The sequence below is a fragment of the Bos taurus genome, chromosome 6 (assembly GCF_002263795.3).
Source record: "Bos taurus isolate L1 Dominette 01449 registration number 42190680 breed Hereford chromosome 6, ARS-UCD2.0, whole genome shotgun sequence".
Classification (NCBI taxonomy): domain Eukaryota; kingdom Metazoa; phylum Chordata; class Mammalia; order Artiodactyla; family Bovidae; genus Bos; species Bos taurus.
In genome coordinates, this window is record NC_037333.1 from 6,829,852 (window position 1) to 6,853,696 (window position 23,845).

General features: G+C 37.6%; 1 protein-coding gene across 3 annotated transcripts in view; it reads left to right on the top strand.

Moving 5' to 3' along the window:
* PRSS12 (serine protease 12) overlaps positions 1 to 23,845 on the top strand; it is a 77,153-nt gene that overhangs the window by 46,977 nt on the left and 6,331 nt on the right. For all 3 annotated transcript variants that reach the window (XM_024993169.2, XM_010805881.4, NM_001193222.3), the window contains 3 exons: positions 5,161 to 5,366; positions 8,356 to 8,434; positions 9,305 to 9,427. In XM_024993169.2, coding sequence (XP_024848937.1) covers positions 5,161 to 5,366; positions 8,356 to 8,434; positions 9,305 to 9,427 — 408 coding nt within the window. The remainder of the gene's footprint in view (positions 1 to 5,160; positions 5,367 to 8,355; positions 8,435 to 9,304; positions 9,428 to 23,845) is intronic.

Here is a 23,845-nt window from a genome sequence, read left to right on the forward strand (position 1 = left end):
GGATCTTCCTAACCCAGGGATCAAACCCAGGTCTCAGTTTAAAGACTCGTGTATTAGAGCCTATTGTCTCACTGAAATTATCAGCTATGAATTATTTCATGCTTGTAATCCAGAAGTCCCTATAAGTGACACAGTCTTTAATTATTTTTTAAGTCAAAGAAAAATGTATTAGATTTCACTATATCTTTGAGAATGTCTTTAATTATGTACTTTTATTAGTTAAAATGTTCTCTAATTCTAATATACTTGTTAATATATCTAAAATGGTACATTCTCTTTAGTTTGTGCATTGATTGGGAAATTGCTAAGAAATTATCCTTTTGGTTTATTTAATGAGTCTAATTTTATTTTCAACGTGTTTACTTCCACCTGTCATCTACTTTTATGCTATCTATCATGCTTTATTTTTGGTTCTTTGTATGACCTTCTGGCTTTCGATTCACAAGCAATCTAATATTCTTTCTTTGCTGTCTCTAATTATCTGAAATTTCAGCATTCTTGTTTTACTAGAAATTCTGTTTAAATTTTTAGCAAAGATATTCAGATATTTTCTTACCAATTTCACAAATTATCTGTAATTTCCCCTTCTTGAGAAATATCAAGACATTTAGCTTATTGTTATTTGCTTTCTACCTTTGGTCATCCTCACACCCAAAACTGATGGGAATCATCTTGGATATTAGTTTCAGGATGTTATTAATTTTCAATTTTCTTCAAATTATGGCTATTTGAATTTCAAATTGCTCTTCATTACACAGGCACTTATCAGCAATTATTTCCGTTTTTAAAAAAAGATTAATGAGATAACAATTTCTGGCAATTCTGATTAAGAAAAAGAGAATATAAGTAAACATTAGAGAAAAGAAATATAAGCACAGATACAGAGGGTTAAAAACCCCACTCCAGTACTTCTGCCTGGAAAATCCCATGGACGGAGGAGCCTGGTGGGCTGCAGTCCATGGGGTCGCTGATTCAGTCAGACACGACTGAGCGACTTCACTTTCACTCACTATAAACTTACTTTTAGCTAATTAATTTGCACATCTGGATGAAATGAACAATTATCTAGGAAACTGTATATTTCAACAAAAAATATAATTATCAAGAGGAGTCCTTGGCAGTCCAGTGGTTTGGCATTGGTGTTTTCACTGTAGGGGCCCTGGTTCAAGCCCTGGTTGGGGAACTAAGATACCACAAGCCATGCAGCATAGCCCCCCCCCCAAAAAAAAAACAAACCTAAAAACTCGAGCCAAAACAAAAAATTTTTACAGTTGATACAAAAGATAGAAAACCCAAATAAATTAAAATAAATTACTAATGACAGGAGAACTGACTCTTGACTTTTTGCTGAAGAGTTTTGACCAGTCTTTAAGACACAAATGGCTCCTGAGTTATTAATATAAAAGTTGTTGTACAGCAAAGGAAAAAAAGAAATGAAAATCTTTCCATTTACTTTATGAAGTTAATATAATTTGATTTTAAGTCTAGACAAGGATTCATACACAAAAGAAAACTCATGAATCTATATTAAAAATTCTAAACAAAATATTAATGAATTTATCAGCAGTATATTAAAAGAACAATATCACTCATTTTCTGTAAGAATATGAGAGTAGTTCAGCTGAAGCATTCAATTTAATGTATTTTGGTGTGTTGTCTATAAATGAAAACATATATGATTATCATAATAATGTTGAAAAACTACATGATAAAAATCAGTATTCTTGTCTCATATCTCCTAGGATGCTAAGGATAGAGTAAAACTACCTTAACTCTATTATCACAAACAAGCATGAAATAGGAACAAATAAGTGTGCCTGTTTTTACTGCAATGACTCAGTATTATCTGGAGTTTCCACTAATCATTAAGAACTGAGGTATTGGAATTTTTTAAAAGCCAGAATTGGTATATGAATAATGCAGTGTCCACCTAGAAAACCCAGGAGGATCATCTGAAAAAACACTAGAACTAGTGTTTATTAATGTAACAATATGAAATATAAATATTTTTTAAAAAGCAATAATGTTCCTATATGCTAAGTAGAAAAATTTTTTAAATGTCATTTATAAAAGGTACAAAACTCAAAAAAGTTCAAGGAATAAACTTCACAAAAATTGAGGTTTATGTGTAAAAAAGCTATTAGTAAATTTTTACAGAAGCTGTAAGGCTTCGTGATACTCCACAACTCTGAATGGGAAGACAAAATAGAAATTAATCTGTACAGTAAATGCTCTCCTCATTGAAGTCTTTGTTTTTCTTGGTGTGTATGGTGGATGGGGAGAAGGGCTTAACTTCCAAATTCATCTGAAATCAAGTCTATGTGAAATTGGCGCAGGAATAGGCAAAGAGGTCAGTGATGGTTAACAGCCTTGGTTGTGCATGGAAATCACTTTGGGACATAAAAAATATTACCCACTGTGGTAATGGGCCCACTCCCTCTTTACTTAACGTCTTAATTCTACTTTAACTGACATCCAGTGGGGTTCAGATTGTGCTATAATTTAAAGGCGCCCCAAGGTAATTTTAATATGTAGAATTATTGAACTATAAAGACCGAGAAGTGGCTTGTGTACTTACAAGCATGATAAATAAGGAAATAAAAATGCCCTTTAAGTCAGCAGGAAGAGTTATTAGGACAGTTACTTTAGGGACTGAAATAAAGCTAGATCCTTCACTAATATTAACAGAAATAAATTCCAGACAGATCAGAACTGTGATGTACAAAATAAATCAGAAAAATACCTTTCCTTTGCTGTTGCTGCTGCTGCTAAGTCACTTCAGTCGTGTCCGACTCTGTGCGACTCCAGAGACAGCAGCCCACCAGGCTCCCCCGTCCCTGGGATTCTCCAGGTAAGTACACTGGAGTGGGTTGCCATCTTCTTCTCTAATGCATGAAAGTGACAATTGAAAGTGAAGTCGCTCAGTTGTATCAGACTCCTAGCGACCCCGTGGACTGCAGCCCACCAGGCTCCCCTGTCCATGGGATTTTCCAGGCAAGAGTACTGGAGTGGGGTGCCATTGCCTTCTCCTACCTTTCCTTTAAATAGTTATATTTTATTATACATATTTCAAATGCATAATTTGCTTTCCAAAGACTCGTCTTACATGAAACAATGTATATATCCAGAATCTTAAGAAATGTTTATATCTGTTGAATAAAAAGTTTCACTTCTGGGAAGAAATTTAAGCTGCTCACAAAGATTAATATATAAGAATGTATATACTTGTAAAACCTATAAAAATTTTAAAATAAATGTGCAACAGTAAGAAAATAAACTTTTTTTTCCCTACACTGAAATTTGATGCAGAACCACCTTCATAAGAATCGTCCACTTAGTTTGAGATCCACTAGTCTGTACAACGGAGAAGGCAATGGCACCCCACTCCAGTACTCTTGCCTGGAAAATCCCATGGACGGAGGAGCCTGGTAGGCTGCAGTCCACGGTGTCACTGAGAGTCCTACACGACTGAGCGACTTCACCTTCACTTTTCACTTTCATGCATTGGAGAAGGAAATGGCAACCCACTCCAGTGTTCTTGCCTAGAGAATCCCAGGGACGGGGGAGCCTGGTGGGCTGCCGTCTATGGGGTCACACAGAGTCGGACACGACTGAAGTGACTTAGCATAGTCTGTACAATGAGTTTTTTTTTAACAATTAAAAATTGTAGTTAGTATTTTCCCCATAAATGTGTGCCAAATGCTAGCAGTGTGTGGTTGGGGTTTTTTAATGCTTTTATTTTGCAAACTTGATACAATGAGCATTTTTTACTTATACAACTATTGAAAGTTTTATATGTAGAAAGAATTAAAGAGTAACTTTAAAGTTGCCTGTTTGATCTTCCATGACTATAAGTATTTCTAATGGGTTAAATCTTATTTTTATTTGCAATTTATGTCAGAGTAGCCATCACTAATACAGAAGAAATTTTAGGGTACATTTTTGAAATGAATGTACTGCCAGCTACAAGCCTGTGAGGCCAGGTCTCAGCTGAAAGGGGATTAGTCAAGCAAATTCCTCAGATAATCTGTATCAATAAACTACTTTGCCTGAGTTCCTTGCATAACTATAAGGAAAGTATAATAACCTTATCCTAACTAAGTAGAAAGTATTTTAATATTAGCAATCTGGTCTATATTGTCATTTTTAATAAGACAGTTTCTTTTGATTTAAAACTCTCCTGCTTCTCTGTTGGTTGCTGGTTTTTTATTTTATAAATGAAATTTGAGTTATTTGTATATGGTATGCTATTTCCCTCTGTTAGAGAATGCATTCATCAACACACACACACACACACACACACACACACACACATATATAGTATACATACTCATCAACTTTAAAATTTATCTTTTCACTTTCCTTTGGTGGTTTTTAGTGAAGTGGCATTTTTAAATTTTTGTTGAGCTTATCAATCTTTTAATTTAAAGTATACCATCTATGCTTTATTTTTTTAACAAATCTTTCCCTAATTTGAAGTTACAAGGATAATTTTCCTATAATTCAAACATTAAAACTTGGTCATTCATAATCATGTCATTAATTTAACAGGAACTGAGTTTTGAATATGGTATTAGTTTGAAATACTTCACTGAAAATTTTGTATTTGGATATTTAATAAAAAGTAATATATTATTAAAAAAAGAGAGAAACCAAAGAAAAGTGATATACCCAAAGTAATTCTGCCTTCTTAACTCTGGTTCCTGGTTTTCTCTTTCTCAGTTGAAAATTGTGCATTTTTACTTCTAAAGTGGGCTTTAAAAATTCTTAGCTCCCTAGGTAATTATTTAATTCTCATAATTTTCTTGGAAACCAATTTTAAGAGAGTATTATGGTCTGGAAGAGAGTAGATATTTTTGAGAAGATTTTTTTTCCTGCTTTAACTAGAGTTTAAGACTATCATAAATTTTTGACATGCGACTTTCTTATTAGAAATTAAGATGTAATCAAGAAGCCGTGGAATATGATAACAAAGAATGTATAGTTATTACCTCTCAAGCTTTTTTTTTTGATAGTCATGAAATAATTTTTTAGCACATATAGATGCTAATATTAATATATGAAAGTTAAGAAATATATTTGGATGAGAGTGTATGTTGTGATTTATTCAAATGTACGATTGACAGACTCTCCACATCCTCAAGAATGCTCTGTTTCCAGGGGCCCAGCCAGAGCAAGGAGCATGGCGTATTTTGGGGAAGGGGAGGGACCCATCCATATGGATAATGTGAAGTGTACAGGAAATGAACGGTCCCTGGCCGACTGTGTCAGACAAAACATCGGAGACCACAACTGCCGCCACAGTGAAGACGCAGGAGTTATTTGTGATTATCTTGGGAAAAAAGCATCAGGAAACAATAGTAAAGGTATGTCACCTTCTGGGACGTGTCTGTGAAGGTCAAAGAATACTCATCCCCACGTCATTATTCTGAGCAGCACTTGGGTAATGAACTCCCTTCCATAAGAATATATTCAACCCCTTGTTCCTTCTGCTAGTATTTAGAGGCAGTGGTTCTTCACCAACTTTCCTGTGTGGACTCCCAGAGAGGGCAGAGTTCAGGGGCAGGAGTGGGTTTAGAGGATTTTGTGATCTTTGAGTTTGTCCCCCTTTGATATTCTTAGCCATTTGTAACCATTCCTTCTTTGAATATAATAAAACTGTCAAACTTGCTGGTATCCTTGAAGGTTTAGAAATGATATTTGCTTCATAAAAGCAGGAAAGAAATGAAAATTTAAAGGTGAATCAGAGAAGGGAACTTCTTCTACTCTTATTAATATCTTAACAGGGATAGTTTTTGAAATTAATTGCAAAAAGAAAATTATCTTTTGTAGATTCTACTTTCTGAAATTTAAGAATGTAAGGAAAATGAGAAGTAATCTTTCAGTATAATACAGTGATGGGTAGTTCATACTTATATAAATAGAAGAGTTCATAGAAACTCTGAGTTTAATTTTTATGAAACAGATACTGCTTTAAGTGAAGAAGGGGAAAAACTAACTCTTTTGGGGGAAACTATGGTTATGTTTTATGAAAAGAACAGTCATTTATTTATGTAGATGAAAAATTCATGGTTTTGATACTTAAGATTTTCTTAAAATCAGGTGTATCTATACTTGAGAATCCTCTTTTTCTAGCATCTTTTAATAACTATTAAAGACAATCCAATAAATTGGATATTGTTAATATGATTCTTCATTATCTGAGAGTCTTTTGAGTGTGAAGAATATTTTCAACCCTTTATGCTTTGTTTTATATATATATATGTATATATATACATATAGATATTACATGAAATAAACATGATTGGTAAGCCAGTTTTTCCTAACTATAGACTGTAACTTAATTAAATTCCCTTCAGTAATTTACATACAGTTACAAAGTAAACATAGCTAATTCTTTGGATTATGGAAAATTTCTTAAGCAGTAGAAAAACATAAAAATTCAGTAACTATGAAATATTTTAGTATATTTTTATGTAAAATAAACCTATTTTAAAATATGAAATACCGTATTTATTTCATCATTATTAATATATTTGCTTTAATGCCTTCCAAAGGTGTAGCAGTGCTCATTTTGATACCTTTCCATGGTCCCAATGCTACCATATTTGAAATAAAAAGATTTTATCTTAGACCAACTGGATTACTGAATCTGACTTATTAACTTTTTGATTTTGTGTTGAAGTTCAAGACCTATTAACTTCTATAAGGTGATTAAAACTCAAGCCATCAGTTTTTGGTCATCTAATGGGATCCTTTAATAAATGAGTTTCATTTTACTTTATAACTTTTTTATAATAGTGAATTTTATGGCTTTCAATAAATTTTACTTTCTTGCAATCTGGTACTTTTCCCCAGAATGATGTAAACTTTTGGTTTTGCTTGCTTAATATTACATCATTCTTTGTGTTGGCATTATATGCATTGACCTGACTTGGAACATTATTGGAAACTTGTGTTTTTCTGGTATCTTCTACCTTACAGTGTCATGTAGAGGACTCATATCGTAAGAGATGAGGATTAAGGTTTGACTAAGGTTTGACGGCATGTCTCTGAGCTCATTTGACAAATTAGTGACCTTGGTACACATTGCAGAACCTCTTTCTCCATGAAGAAATATCTAGTGCTGATATCCTGTTTGGCTCCCTTTTACCTGGTTATTATGGAAGAAAATTAATGCTGACTAGATTTTCATGGTCTTGGCACAATTCCTACCCTTTTTTCCTACTCTGATAGAAAAACAGTATATACTGTATTTCACACATGTATACTTAACCATCCCTGGGTTGGGAAGATCCCTTGGAGAAAAAAATGGCAACCTACCCCAGTATTCTTTCCTGGGAAATCCCATGGACAGAGGAACCTGGCAGGCTCCAGACCACAGGGTCACAAGGAGTTGGACATGACTGAAGCAACTTAGCACACACATACACTTTCTAAAATTATTTTTAAAACTAGTCATACCTTACTTACTCTTATTTTATACACCACCTTTTCATATATTTTCAATTTAACTCTTCATTTTTTTAATACTCTTGACAGAAATCTGTTATTTTGAGATGTTTGACTGCATAGCCTTAAATCCAATTTGCCAGTTAAACTGGCTTGGTAAATCCTTTCTGTATATTAATATGCTATTTGAATAAATGTAAATTTGTGTCAGAATTTCTTCCTGGGAATGTGCTTTGCTTCTCTGAGTTACATGTGTATATGTGGCTTGGAAGAGTGTTGTCTATGAAAATTAAATAATTCAGATCATCATTATTTTTTGTAGTCCTCTTGTTTAGTATTTCTGAACTCTTGAACAGTCTCCACAGTCAGCAGAGGAGTAGGTGTGGGTACCATAAGGACGATGCACTAGGTAGGGCCAGACCACTCAACAGGCCATGACACCTCCTCAGAGCTGACTGTGGGAAAACTCATCAAGTTCCATGTCTACTTGTGAATTACTGTTGCCTTCGTTAACTAAAAAAACAATGTTCAATTTTTATTATAAGAAAGTGAAGTGAAGTGAAGTTGCTCCGTTGTGTCCGACTATTTGCTACCCTGTAGAGTATAGCCCACCAGGCTCCTCTGCCCATGGGATTTTCTAGGCAATAATACTGGAGTGGGTTGCCATTTCCTTCTCCAGGGGATCTTCCCAACCCAGGGATTGAATCCAGGTCTCCCGCATTGCGGGCAGATGCTTTAACCTCTGAGCCACCAGGGAAGCCCATTATAAGAAAAATAGCCTATAATTTGAAGAGAAAAGGCACTTTAAAATAGAGGAAGCAGCTGCAGGGAAATGTGTCACTTGTATCTCTACCCCAGTATCAGCAATGTGGTAGTTTAATTAAAAACCTCATTCTGCTTCAGAGTCCCTCTCATCTGTTTGTGGTTTGAGATTATTGCCCCGTCGGCAGAAGCGGATCATTGGTGGGAAGAATTCTTTAAGGTAAAAGTTTCTTCAGAAGTGATTTTCCATATTACAGAATTATTTATACAGAGAGGGGATTACAAATTGGGGCATTTTCTACTATTATATAGTGGATTTGTCTTATTTTCTAAACTAAATACAGATTACACCGATAATTTCACTGCCCTTTGAGCTATATTTATTTATATAGACCATGTTCTTCAAATCACTATCCCCTGATATATGAGATAGATGGGTTGCAGAAACAAACTGATTTACCAGGAAATCTGAAAATTATATAACTACACATTTATTTAATTTAGAATATATTTGTTTTGGACTTGACTCATTCTTAATATAATTTTGTTGCTTACTGAATTTACAAATGGAAAACCAGTGCTTTGCTTAGTAAATATTTCTTCAGGGGAATTCCCTGGACCTGGCGGGCTACAGTCCATGGGGTCTCGAAGAGTCGGACATGACAAGCAACTTAGCATGCATGCCAATGGTTAGGACTCTGCGCTTTCCCTGCCATGGCTCGGGTTCAATCCCTCATTGGGTAGCTGAGATCCTGCAAGCCATGTGGCAAGACCAACAGATAAAGAAAGAAAAAGCCCAACTTCTTTAGCGTGTTTAGGTGAGGGAGAAAATACGCTTCAAATCACGAAATATAAAGAAGACACAAACTGTTTCCAAGGATGTCAGAGTTAGGGTCTATGCACACAGATGCTATAGGCAAATCTTCAGGGTGTTCTGCTCAAAGCTGTAGGAATATCATTCTCAAAGTGGGAAAGGAGTTCACATTCTCAAGTCTCTTTATACTCCTTTCCTCCTACCTGCACGCCTAAGTCATTGTTTTACTGGATGATGTGCCTTGCTTTTCTGATGAGTGGCTTACTTTCTTCTTAGGGGCAGTTGGCCTTGGCAAGTATCCCTCCGGCTGAAGTCATCCCATGGAGACGGTAGGCTCCTTTGTGGGGCCACGCTCCTGAGTAGCTGCTGGGTCCTTACAGCAGCACACTGCTTCAAGAGGTATGTGTGTACCTTTCCAGATAATGCAGTTTGGCCCTTGCTTGCCAGTTCTTCCAACCCTTTCCTGCTCTACAGCATACTGGACACTTGGAGTGTCAGAGACAGGCTACAGGCATTCCTCATCTCCTTGAGTGGTGCCGTGGAAGCAAGGGGGTAACATTAGGAGCAAAGAGAGCTCTCAGGAAGTCACTTGCTACCCTGGTATTAAAGCAAACTCTAGGTTTAGGGAGAAGAGAAGATGGGTCTTTGGAGGGGAGGCAGCTATGTTATTGTTTCTCCAAGAACATGTCTGAGGATGAAATCATGTGCCCACAGAGCTGGAAGAGACCTCAAATTATTTGCTTCTGAATGCTAAGGAATAGGGAGTCCACGTTTAGTGTTTTGATTTGAATTTTAGAACCTTCGAGTCTGCTTGGTGTTTTGTGTCTTCTAGAGAAAGACTTCTCTGTGTGTACCTGTCAGTTTGCGTCCTGGTTATTTCCTGTTGTCTCAGACATTTTGGGCTTCCCTGGTGGCTCAATTGGTAAAGAATCCGCTTGCAACGCTGGGGACATGCGTTAAATCCCTGTGTTGGGAAGGTCTCCTGAAGAAGGAAAGGGCAAACCACTCCAGTATTCTTGCCTGGGAAATCCCATGGGCAGAGGAGCCTGGCGGGCTGCAGTCCATGGGGTCGCGAAGAGTTGGACACGACTGAGCGACTAAACCACCACCAGGCATTTCATCAGCCCATTCTGAAGTCTTTCCAGTTCAGAGGGGAAGCCCTGCAGAGGAATTCAGTGTGTCAGAGTCACACTGCTCATGGTGGCGGCACCTGCAGGACCTGGTGGTCTTTTCTCCATGTCCTGTGCTCTTTAGTAGCCCTGGATAATGGCCATTTCCTCAGCATGAATTTTAGTGTTTAAAAATGTGTACCATTGCTTGGCAAATGTTAATGATGAATGAAGCAAGGTGATGAACACAGGGGGTTTCACTACTATAATTTTGTGTATTTAAAAATACTCAAAACTAATACAATTATGTAAAGTTTAAAAATAAAATAAAATTAAAAAAAATAAAAATACTAAAAAAAAATGTTTTAAATAGAAGATTTCCATAGCGTTAAAACATTCTTACAACCAAAAATTCGTTTTGTATTCTTTCGTTTGTGAGACTGTGGCTTCTTGGTGTATTTACAATCCATCCATGTAGACTTTGCTTTAACTGCTGTATGAGTGTGTAAAGTCCTACTGTGACACGCAGCCAACCACAGTGTATTTATTCTCCTACTGGTGGGTAGTTAGGTGGCTTCCATTCTGTCGTTACTAAGAGAGAGTGCCGCAGTAGATGTATGGCTCTCATCGGAACACGCCTGTGGGCGCAGTGTTCTGGGTCCAGGAATGTGGGTGTCCCTCACACTTCCTAGACACTGCTAGTTTATGTTCTGAGCAACCGCATCAGTTTATATCGCAGCGGTTTGCAAATTCCTGTTCCTCACATCCCTATCTCAATCTCATATCGTCAACATTTTCAGTTTTGCCAGCCTTAAAGAGTTTTTGGGTTTCTTCTTAATTCTATTCTCCTGATTTCGTGTCTTCTTCTTTCGTGAATTATTTGTCTATATCCTTTGCTTATTTTTCTATTCAATTGTCTTTATAATTGATTTTAACATTTTTTGTATATATTCTTTGTACAGAGTCTTTGTTATTATGTGTTACAAATACCTTTTACCAATCTTGGACATGTCCTTTCACTAGCTTAAGGTCTTTTTCTTATGAAGATATTTCAATTTTAATATTTTTAAGTGTGTCAGTTTCTGAAGTCTTATAAAAGCTTTGTATGTTTTATTTTTAAAATCCTTCTTTAGCCCTATAAGAAAATACTATACTAGTTTTTTACAAAAAATTTTACAGTTTTGCTTTTCCTGTTTAGATTTTTAATCTGTTTACAGTTTTGTGTGTGTGTGTGTGTGTGTGTGTGTGTGTGTGTGTGTGTATGGTATATGGTATAAGGAAGGGACCTAATGTTATATTTTTCCTTATGGATAGCTAGTTTTTCCAGTACTTTTAAAAATTAAACATTCCATTCTTTACCCACTGATATGTCAATTGTGTTGTTAAGGTCTCATATATCTTTGTTTCTACAATCTCTATTCATTTCCTCTTACCTATTTTGATAAATACTTATGGACTAATGTTCCATGTTCAAAGTGCTGCAAAAGACACAAATTTGTATTTTACATATTTTCTGTCATTCATGGGTAATAGTTGAGTTTGAGAGTTCACCTATATACTGGTAGGTTGATTATATTCATGTGTTACATGAGTGGTACAGTACACTCATGTAACAATAAAGTGGTACAATAAAGATTCATTTATTAACTTAACAAAAAATTACTGAGCCTGTAATATTCCCAGAAATGTGCCATGCACTAGAAATATCTTGGAGAATAAGACAGACAGCAGCCTTGTTAGCATGAGGTTTTATTGCAGCTATAGGAACCCAGAGGAGGGAGACATATAGGATGAAAAAAGTAAAGAATGTCATTTTTAAAATGAGGTCTTTTCCCCATAATATTATTTAGATACATTCCGCTTATTAAAAACCCAGATTCCTGAGCCACTATCCTAGATCTTCTGAATCTTTGGAGCTAAGACCCAGGAGTTTGTACTCTTATCAAGCATCTTTGATGATTCTTATGAACATTAAAAGTTAAGACCCTCTTGCTCCTGGATAGAATAGCATATGGTCTGGACATTTGAAGAAAGATGATGAGAAAGAATATAATGGAGTTAACAGAATACTTATCCTTGCCCTATTCAACATATTCATAGCTAAGCTGAAAAAGGACACTGATGGCAAGTTAATTATATTTTTTGATGCCAGGAGATTGGTAGGGACACATAACAGGTTGGAAGATAGGATCCGTGATGGCAAAGGATCTTGATAAGCTGGTTCTAACAAGTAACGTGGAATAAAGAATAAAATGCTGCCTTTAGTTCGGGAACCATGACTTAAATGCAGCACAAGTGAAAAAGACCTTATGGGTTTTAGTAACCTGCAGCCTCAGTGGTAAAGAATCTACCTGCCAAGGCAGGAGACATAACAGATCCAGGTTCCATCCTTGCATTGGAAAGATTCCCTGGAGGAGAGAATGGCAACCCATTGCAGTATTGGGATAATCCCATGGACAGAGAAGCCTGGTTAGCTTCCATGGGGTCGCAAAGAGTCAGACATGACTAAGAGTGACTGAGCACGCATGAAACCTTAATAGATTCAGTGAGGTAATGCGGTTGCCCACAAAGTTAATCAGCCTTGGGCAGCCCTGCCAGAACAGCACCAACACAAAGCAGTGAAGAGCCTTGCTCTTCTGTCCTACTGTGCTCAAGCTGTTGTCGGGGGCAAAAACAGAGAGAACGGTGCTCAGTTCTGAGTGACATCCTACGAGAAAGCAACATGTTGCACCAGGGAAGGCAAGCAGAAAGGGGCGAGCGTCAGGAATCAGATTAAATTTACTATGTGTTGCTTCAAATACCACAGATGCTAATGGGAGGTAATTTTCATTTTAGCATAGGAAAGAGGTCTGTTGTTAGGACAGTTCCAAGCTGGAGTGGGATGTATGTGGGAGGAAGAATGGGTTCTGTTATGGAGTCTGTTCAAGCAGAGAGGCTGAATTCATTTATTGGTGGAGGCTGGAGGCAGAGAATGTCTAATGTTGAGAACACAGTGTTGAGAAAGCATAAAGCATATTTGAAGGATGGCAGTTACTAGGATCATGGATCCAGAATGTGTATAGTGGAGTTACAGTAAAGAAGCAGGAATGGTCTGGGATGTCAGGGTAGTGGATCTCTGTCTCATTTACTCGGTAGTGCAAAATCACTAAAGGTTTTTGAGCCTTGAAATATGATCAAAGAGGAGTTTTAGGACATATGTCATTAGAGATATATGGGATAGATGTGAGGGGGAGAAGCAAAGTTATTAATCTAGGAATCTGTGAACAAGCTTCAAATTATATGAAAAATATTTGCAGATGTGCTTCTATCCTTTTTTCTAGATTGATTCAAATTGGCCCATGTTACCAAGTGATTAAACCCATTGTGGTAGGAACTGAAGGGAGACTGGTTGAAAGGCTACTGTAATAAAGGTAGAAGGTTGCAAAGGAGAGGAGGGAGAGAAGGTAGAGACCCCAAGTGAAATCAATAGAACTTGGTACTGGGTAACCAGAGAATGAGATCTGGCCATTAAGACCAAGTTTAGTATGGCCCGGCACATGTTCGTGACTGTGTCCCCAGGGGTTGGAAAAACAACACTGATCTAGAAAGCCACTGAAGTTTTAAAGTTCTCTGGTGTGCCTGTTGACGGATTTTATACAGAAGAAGTCAGACAGGGAGGAATAGGAATAGGGTTCGATGTTGTCACTTTGTCTGGCATCCGGGGACTTTTATCCAAGATTGGGTCAGAGCTGCCCCCTGGAAAGCGTGAGTAGGGCAGTACGCAGTGGGTCTGACACCCTTTGAGCAGCAGGGCTCCCAGTCTTGAGGAATAGATCAAGCCCTGAGCCTTGGAGTGGGAACACTGACTCCAAGCCCCTAGAATGCCAGAGAACTAACCCTAGGGAGTATCAAATAGTGAGAATCACACAAAGAAACCATTTGAATATAAGACCTGGCATTACCCAACCACCAGTAGCACCCTGTGCAGGACATGTCAGCTAAACAACAAACAAAACAAAAATATAAATCCTATCATCAGCAGACAGGATCACCACCTCACTCAGCCTTGCCCATCAGAGGAAAAACAAACAAACAAAAACTCAGCATAAATCTCACCCTATACGAAGCTTACACAAACAACTGGACCAACTTTAGGAGGGCAGAAACCAAAGGGAAGAAAGAATTCAACCCTGAAGCCTGGGAAAAGGAGAGCTTAAACACAATACTTAAAAAATGAAAAGGCAGAGAAATGCTACACAAATGAAGGAACAAATTAGAAACACAGACGTCCAAATAAATGAAGAAGAAACGGGCAAACTACCTGAAAAAGAATTCAGAATAATGATAGTAAAGATGATCAAAAACCTTGAAAAGAGAATGGAGAAAATGCAAGAATCAATTAACAAAGACCTAGATGAATTAAAGAATAAACATACAGAGACAACACAATTACTGAAATTAAAAATACTCTGGAAGGAATCAGTAGCAGAATATCTGAAGCAGAAGAATGAATCAGTGAGCTGGAAGATAAAATGGTAGAAATAGCTTCTTAAGAGCAGAATAAAGTAAAAAGAAGGAAAAGAACAGAGGATAGTCTCAGAGACCTCTGGGACCTAAATGTAAGACCAGAAACTGTAAAACTCCTAGAGGAAAACATAGGCAGAACACTCAATGACATAAATCAAAGCAAGATCCACTATGACCCACCTCCTAGAGTAATGGAAATAAAAACAAAGTAAACAAGTGGGACCTGATTACACTTAAAAGCTTTTGTACAGCAAAGGAAACTATAAGCAAGGTGAAAAGACAACCCTCAGAATGGGAGAAAATAATAGCAAATGAAACAACCAGAAAAGGATTAATTTCCAGAATATACAGGCAGCTCATACAACTCAATACCAGCCAACCCAATCAAAAAGTGGGAAAAAGACCTTAACATACATTTCTTCAAAGAAGACAGATGGCTAACAAACACATGAAAAGATGCTCAACATCGCTCATTATTAGAAAAATGCAAATCAAAACTACAATGAGTCACCTCCCACTGGTCAGAATGACCATCATCAAAAAGTCTACAAAGAACAAATGCGGGAGAGGGTGTGGAGAAAAGGGAACACTCTTGCATTGTTGGTGGGAATGTAAATTGATACAGCTACTATGGAAGACAGTATTGAGATTCCTTTAAAGCTTGGGGCTGGTACACTGGGATGACTCAGAGGGATGGTAGGGGGAGGGAGGAGGGAGGAGGGTTCAGGATGGGGAACACATGTATACCTGTGGTGGATTCATGTTGATATATGGCAAAACCAATACAATATTGTAAAGTTAAAAAAAAAAAACTAGGAATAAAACCACCATATGACCCAGTAATCCCACTCCTAGGCATATACCTTGAGGAAACTAAAATTGAAAAAGACACATGTATCCCATTGTTCACTGCAGCAGTATTTATAGTGGCTAGAACATGGAAGCAAGCTAGATGTTCAAGAGATGAATGGATAAAGAAGTTGTGGTACATATACACAACGGAATATTACTCAGCCATAAAAAGGAATGCCTTTGAGTCAGTTCTTATGAAGTGAATAAACCTAGAACCTATTATACAGAGTGAAGTAAGTCAGAAAGAGAAAGAGAAATATCGTATACTAATGCATATATACAGAATCTAGAAAAATGGTACTGAAGAATTTACTTACAGGGCAGCAGTGGAGAAAGAGACATAGAGAATAGGCTTATGAACATGGGGGGAGGGGAGGAGAGGGTGAGATGCATGGAAAGGGTAACGTGGAAACTTTCATTACCATATGTGAAATAGACAGCCAACTGGAATTTGCTGTATGGCTCAGGAAACTCAAACAGGGGCTCTGTATCAAACTGGTGGGATGGGGCAGGAGATTGGAGGGAGGTTCAAAAGGGAGGGGATATATGTATACCCATGGCTAATTCATGTTGCAGTTTGACAGAAAACAACAAAATTCTGTAAAGCAATTATCCTTCAATAAAAAGATAAATACATTAAAAAAAAATAAGTGGCAACCTTAATTACCACCAGTAAAAAAGAAAAAAAGACCAAAGTTACAGTTCCAGCTCCTCCAACTGGTCATTGTTGCACTTTGTGGAGATTATTTTAATAAATAATTTAATTATTATAATTAAATAATAAGTAATAATTTATTTATAATTATGCTGCTGCTAAGTCGCTTCAGTCATGTCTGACTCTGTGCGACCCCCTAGACGGCAGCCCACCAGGCTCCACCATCCCTGGGATTCTCCAGGCAAGAACACTGGAGTGGGTTGCCATTTCCTTCTGCAGTGCATGAAAGTGAAAAGTGAAAGTGAAGTCGCTCAGTCGTGTCCGACTCTTTGTGACCCCATGGACTGCAGCCCACCAGGCTCCTCCGTCCATGGGATTTTTCAGGCAAGAGTGCTGGAGTGGGGTGACATTTTCTTCTCCAATTTATAATTATAAATAATAATAAATATAATTAAATTAAAAAATAATTTAATAAACAGCAGCCTCAGTTTTCTCATCTGTAAAATGAAGGCAATAATGTTCCACAGCAAGGAACAAATCTTCAAAATATGTAAAGGTTTTTTGTATCTGTAAAATTAAGAACAAATGTTGGTTGTTATTATGGGAGGGTTCAAAAACAGGAATCAAAGATTATTATTATTAACAAAAGTAGAGAATCAAGATAGTTTCATCCCACTGACTGCTGGAGAAAAAGGTAGGAAACTGCAGAGAAACTGGATTCTTGGGCTAAGAATTTAAGGGAAATAATTCAGTATGTTCAGTTCAGATTTTCCTCCTCTTGCTCAAGACTCCTTGTCTTTCAAGGTGATCTCTCTCTCTGCTAAAAGTTATAGACCTTGGGGTTCAAGGCTTAGAGTATTAAAGTAGGGAAATGGTCCAAAAATTCCACTTGAGGTTGAAAACTTTGATCTGACTTTTGAGTTCCCTCAAAGGTTTTTTTTTTTTAAGGTACATGTTTGGGTTTGTTTAAAGGTCATTATTCCTCTCTTGGCTTGCTCCTTCTAGATTATTGCCTCAAGTCAGTAATCATCTCATTTGTGTTTATTAACTAAGTGTCTAATATATTACTTGGCACAAACAGACCCCCTAAATGATGGTTACATGATGAAAGTGGGGGATCAGTTGCCAGATAGTGGATATATTTAAGAATGTTGGACTCTTTAGAAGATGGTGGTATTTTAAACCTAGATCAATGGATAATTCCTTCCATATGTCATTCTGAATTTCTTCCCATTATCTGCACAGTATAAAATAAAGACAGTTGATTAAAAAGCAGAGGGGCAGTTGATGATATGCAGCATTCTGACTTGCTTTGGATAGAATGCAAGACTCTTAATGTTAATAGGGAGAAATCTGTTTTGCAAAGGTGTTCTGCATCCATCTGACTTGGTCTGTTGTTTTGAAGTGCCCAAGAAGACTACAACTTACATCTTTATTACAGTAAGTTTTTTGAAAGCCAGTGTTTAGAGGACAGTGATCAGTGGTTAGAACAAACTCCAAATTTTGTCTTCTGGGTTCAGGGACTTGGGATTGAAACAACCTTCTTTTAATCATTAAAAATTCAGAAATGTGCAAAAATAGAGAATTTTCCTCTGGAATTGTAGACACTGTAGTACAGAAGGGGCTTCCCAGTTGGTGCAGTGGTAAAGAATCCGCCTGCTGATGCAAGAGATGAAAGAGACATGGGTTCAATCCTTGGGTTGGGAAGATCCCCTGGAGGGGGAAATGGAAACCCACTCCAGTATTCCTTTTTTTTTTTTTTTAATATACATATTTTTATTTATTTGGCTGCCCTAGGTCTTAGTTGTGATACGTGGGATCTAGTTCCTTGGCCAGGGATTGAACCCAGGCCTCCTGCATTGGCAGTGTGGCGTCTTAGCCATTGGACCAGCAGGAAAGTCCCCCACTCCTGTATTCTTGCCTGGAAAATTCCATGGACAGAGGAGCTGTCAGGCTACAGCTCATGGGGTCACAAAGAGTCAGACACGACTGAGCAACTGAGCACGCACACAGCACACTGTAGTGAGGAAGCAATGTGGTTAGCTTCTGAGAGGTTCTCTTCCTTTTAAGGGCTTCCCTTGTGGCTCAGCTGGTAAAGAATCTGCCTGCAATGTTGGGAGACCTGGGTCGATCCCTGGGTTGGGAAAATCCCCTGGAGAAGGGAGAGGCTACCCACTCCAGTATTCTGGCCTGGAGAATTCCATGGACTGTATAGTCCATGGGGTCGCAAAGAGTCGGACACGACTGAGCGGCTTTCACTTCACTTTCACTTCCTTTTAAATTCTTGGGAGTCTAACTTAAGGCCCACTGGGAGGGGACCTAGATTTTGTATTTTGAAATTAGCTCTCTCACACCCTTTTCCTTTCCGTTTGTATTTCTACTGCTTTAACTATCAGTGAAGTGTTCGTCACTCAGTTGTGCCCTACTCTTTGCGACCCCATGGACTCAGCCCACCAGGCTTCTCTGTCCATGGGATTTTCCAGACAAGCATACTGGAGTGGGTTGCCATTTCCTTCTCCAGGGATCTTCTGGACCCTGATATCAAACACTGGTCTCTTGCACCTCAGGCAGATTCTTTACCGACTGATCTATGAGGGAAGCCCAAAAGCCAAATTTTCTTTTCTTTAAAATCGCTCAGTTGTGTCCAGCTCCTTGTGACCCCATGGACTATATATACAGTCCATGGAATTCTCTAGGTCATAATACTGGAGGGGGTAGTCTTTCCCTTCTCCAGGGGATCTTCTCAACCCAGGGATTGAACCCAGGTCTCCCGCATTGCAGGTGGATTCTTTACCAGCTGAGCCACAAGGGAAGCCCTAACTATAGTTTCTTATTCATGGGGCCTTTTTTGGTGGCTAATTCTTGCAGTGATAATATGGGCCAGTGCTCTTGAACAGCCATTCTGAACAATACAGCATAGATTGCTCTCACCATCCGTGTTATTTTATGCTATAGGATGACAGTTTCTTAAATGTTTATTTTTTTGGCTCTGTAGAATATTCACTCTTTTATGTAATCCTCATATCAGAATAATCTAGGAATGATGGCCTGAGGATGATGAGATCAGAACACAATTACTCATATCCACCATCCTGTTATACTCATTTCCTATAGCGTCTCTATATAATAAAGTTACTTTATTGGCAGACTGACAAAATTTTAGTAATCAAGCTCTGTGTTCATAGCTTTCACATATTATGAGGTGTCCAAAACATTCTTTTATGCTAACAGGGGTAACTGAGGTAGTTAGTGAATCACTGTTTAAAGGCCTTCTATCCCATTTTTCACATTTTTCCTAGTGTTAATAGGAATGCAACATCCCATTGGCAGTTTGAAGCAGAAACCTGGATAAATAAGGTTTTTGTTTTGCAATTGCCCTGTGAATTTTACACGATACAAATTGCTTGCTTTTGCTGTTTCCTATTTTAAATAATTATTCAAATACAATAAAATGACCCTCTCTCTGTGGTAGTATGGGAATATAATTGAGAGAAAAATTCCTGAATGTTAAACTAATTTCTTTTAATTGCTTGTTCTGATAACAAACACCATTTTTAAGGAAAGAATGTACTTCAATAAAAGGATTCTTTTATTTCTGTAGTTCTGCAACAAATTTGATTTTATCATGAATTATAGCTTTAACTGATTTTATCTTTTTGACTGTTTGCCTAGAGACACTATAGCAGCTGGAAATTGTCAGAGACTAGTGCTCTGAAAATCAGAAATATCTTGATTATTAGAGATTATAAAGATGAGGCACAGAAGTAATGGGACTTACTTTTTAAAAACAAAATGTGTCCTGTACTTAAACCTGTGTTCCAGCATGACCTGGAACATGGTAGAATTCTTTAAGAACAAGGTCTTTGGTGATGTACATAATAGCATCAATCATGCTAAAATCATTTCCTGAACACACACCACATGTGTATAAGGGCAGTGAAAGATTTTACAGAGAAGGTCACTTCTCCGTGAGCAATTGGAATCATTCACCCAAGCAACTTAGTCTGCCACTTTTTGACTTTCAGACAGCAGACAAGGACAGATTCTAGTAGCAGCAGATGTGTACAGGCTGATGTAAAATACTGTCTTTTTGAATAGATAAATCTATAGAGAGAATACACATAAAATAACCCTGCCACCCAAATTAATTCTTCTCTTTTTAATTCTAGGAATTTAAAATTGTTAATTCTAGAATCTCAGAAAAACTGAAATAGACCATCTGCCCTGTCTTAGATCCTCTTTTGCTCAAACTTGTCTAGGAATTTCATCCAGTTTTTATTTGAGGGGGAGTGGAAGGCATTTCAGCAAAGCAAACAACTGAATAGCGTGTCAGCCAAAATCTGAAATGTTTGTTTTAGAAGCAATTTTGAAAATAATCTATCAAAATAACAAAAGTTCAACTAGAAATACCTTAAAATACATTCAGAAAGAGAATTCCTTGAGAAGTTTTCTTGAGAAGTCTAGAACCATAGAAAATGCTTTCTAAGCCCAAAACTATACTGGTAACCTCAGCCAAAGTGTTATCTGTGAAGTATATAATCATACCCACTAGGAGAGGTAACACTGGAGACAAATATTTGGCTAGCAAACTAATCCAGTCTTATTTCAGATGATCTTCAAATTCCCAGCATAAATCTATTCTAAGAATAACTGGAGTGAAAGGAGTGTGGGAATCACTTCTTGGGTTTAGCTGGCCCATTTCTTAAATCAGGATTTTAAAAGTATACATACTAATAAAGAACTTCATTTTAACAAGAGTGGTGCATTTTTTCCTTCTTGTCAGGTAAAATATTTTGTTTTTATTCTCAGTTTAATATCAACTCCTGATTGGTGAGCGTATTAATTTGGGGGTATACTCAAAAATGGGTTTCCCTGGTGGCTAGGCATTAAAAGAAGCCACCTGCCAATGCAGGAGACATAAGTTCTACCCCTGGGTCGGGAAGATCCCCTGGAGAAGGAAATGGCAACTCAGTCCAGTATTCTTGTTTAGAGAATTACATGGACAGAAGCAGGCTACAGTCCATGGGATCGCAAGAGTTAGACACGACTTAGCGACTAAACAGGAAAATACATGCTAAAATCTCCCTGGTCTGAGAACAGTGTCTGTGTATGGAATGTGTACATGTTCATGTGATTGCAATCTATTAGCCATCTTTTAGGAGGCTTACTTCATTTCAGTGAAATTCCAGGCATGAAGGGACGGGAGTTAAGCCGGTGCTTCTCAGTCGTTGTTTTGGTGGTTCTCTATTCCTGCTGTGAATTTGGATCACCTGTGGTCCTACATCAGCTCTGTTGATTTTATGTTCTCAGAGTGTGTGTGGCCTGGACATTTGTAGTCTTAAAAATGGTACAGGTGGTTCTCATGAACAACCAGCATTAATGAGAACAGTAGATCTTTGTGGGGACCTTTGTTTATTTTTCCAAAGAAATAAAAACTTCTGTGATGGTGTTGTTACAACATAGCAATTGGTGAGATGTCTCTTTCACTTCATTAATTTAGGGATGAGAGTGTATGTGTGTGTCTTCCAAAAGAAGTCATTTAGCATATATTTATTAAGAGCTTTCTCTGTGCTGACTTCTTTGCTCACAAACGTGAGCATAACATGGCCTTACACTCAGGGAGCCTTTAATAGAGTAGACCTGACATCTTAGCAAGTCCTAGTGTGTGTGTGCACGCTCAGTCACCTCAGGTGTGTCCGATTCTTTGTAACCGCATGGACTGCAGCCCACCAGGCCCCTCTGTCCATGGGATCCTCCAGGCAAGAATAAGCCATGGCCTCCTCCAGGGGATCTTCCCAACCCAGGGATAGAACCTGTGTCTCCTGCATTGCAGACGGATTCTTTACCGCTGAGCCACTGGGGAGCCCAAGTCCTAGAAGTTGTTGTAAATGCTCTGACAGTGCTGTCGGGAGTGTTCAAAGGAAGGCTTGGGCAGCTTTCTGGGAGGGCAGGAAGAACATCCTAGATCTTGAGACTTAAAAGTTAAAATCAGTTTTTGCCATCTTAGGGTGAAGGAGGGGGGAATGATACTGCAAATAGTTTGAATAAAGATAGGTTTGTCAGACACCTCTTCAAGCCACTAAAATGACTGTGGCACGGAAGTGGTATCAGAGTGTTGGACAAGGGCCATTCTTGGATGGATTTGTGTATTACTGAAGGAACTTGAACTTTATTGTGTAGACAGTCAGGACCCCTTGAAGGGTATGCAGAAGAGTAGTTATATTACCAGATATTTCTATCTGGCTATTTCTGTTTCACTCTGGCTGCAATGTGAAAGATGGCTTGAAAAGTTAAAACTTGAAGTAGTGATGCAAGGATTATTTTAGCTAAGTGTCAAAGCCCTCTTTTGAAGAACAGAAAATATTGTTGCCAGACTTTTTTTTACTGCAACAATATTTTCTGTTCTTCAAAAGAGGGCTTTGACACTTAGCTAAAATAATCCTTGCATCTAAAAAACCTACATAAATATGTCCTACATTATCTATAAATTTAGCCAGTGAACAAAGAAACAGGACATGGAAATTTATTTTTTAAATATCCCAGTCTTAAAGTCTTGGATAATCTTGCCTTCATGTGTCACTTCATGCCTGGATTACTGCAACAGTCTGCTAAATGGCATCACTACTTCAAGTAGGTTGTGAGCCACAAATACAAATCATATATGTAACTTTAAATTTCCTGGTAGCCACTTTAAAAGATTAAAAAACTAAATGGGTGAAGTTAATTTTAATGATATAGTTCATATAACTTAGTATATCCAAAATATTATATAAAAATTGAGATATTTTATATTCCTATTATCTACAGAAACAATATATTTTATATTCTTTTTCATATTAAATGTTTGAAATCCTGTGCACATTTTTACTTTTTTTATAGCAAATATTCACCACTATATTTCTTTTTTTAAAAATTATTTAATTGGAGGCTAATTACAATATTGTGATGGTTTTTGCCATATATTGACATGAATCAGCCATGTGCACGTGTCCCCCCATCCTGAACCCCCTACCACCTCCCTCCCCACTCCATCCCTGTGGGTTGTCGTAGAGGACCGGCTTTGAGTGCCCAGCTTCATGCACTGAACTTGCACTGGTCGTCTATTTCACATATGGTAATATACATGTTTCAATGCTATTCTCTCAAATCATCCCCCCCACCTTCTCCCACAGAGTCCAAAAGTCTGTTCTTTACATCTGTGTCTCTTTTGCTGCCTTGCATATAGGGTCATCGTTACCAGCTTTCTAAATCCCATATATATGCGTTAGTATACTGCACTGGTGTTTCTCTGACTTACTTCACTCTGTATAATAGGCTCCCATTTCATCCACTTCACATCTCATTTTGGACCATCCACATTTCAAGTGCTCTGATAGCACATGTGGCCACTGCCTCCTGAGCTGGACAGTGAAGCTTGAGATTAATTTCTTAAATTCTACTCCAGAGATGCAGGCAGCCTTTCAACAGCACTTTCAAGGATGCAGTGACAGTTAATCACTTGGGGTTTTTCTTTAAAAACCTGTATATTAATGAGACATATTTAATTTTATAATACAACAGTATCAATACACAGAAAGTAGAAATAAGTTATTTAAATATCTGATTATTCTTCATGACTATTGCTTTTTACAGTTTCAGGATGTGAAATAATCCTAAAGTTTGAAGTGGAACCCACAAGAAGTCTAAGCACAATAT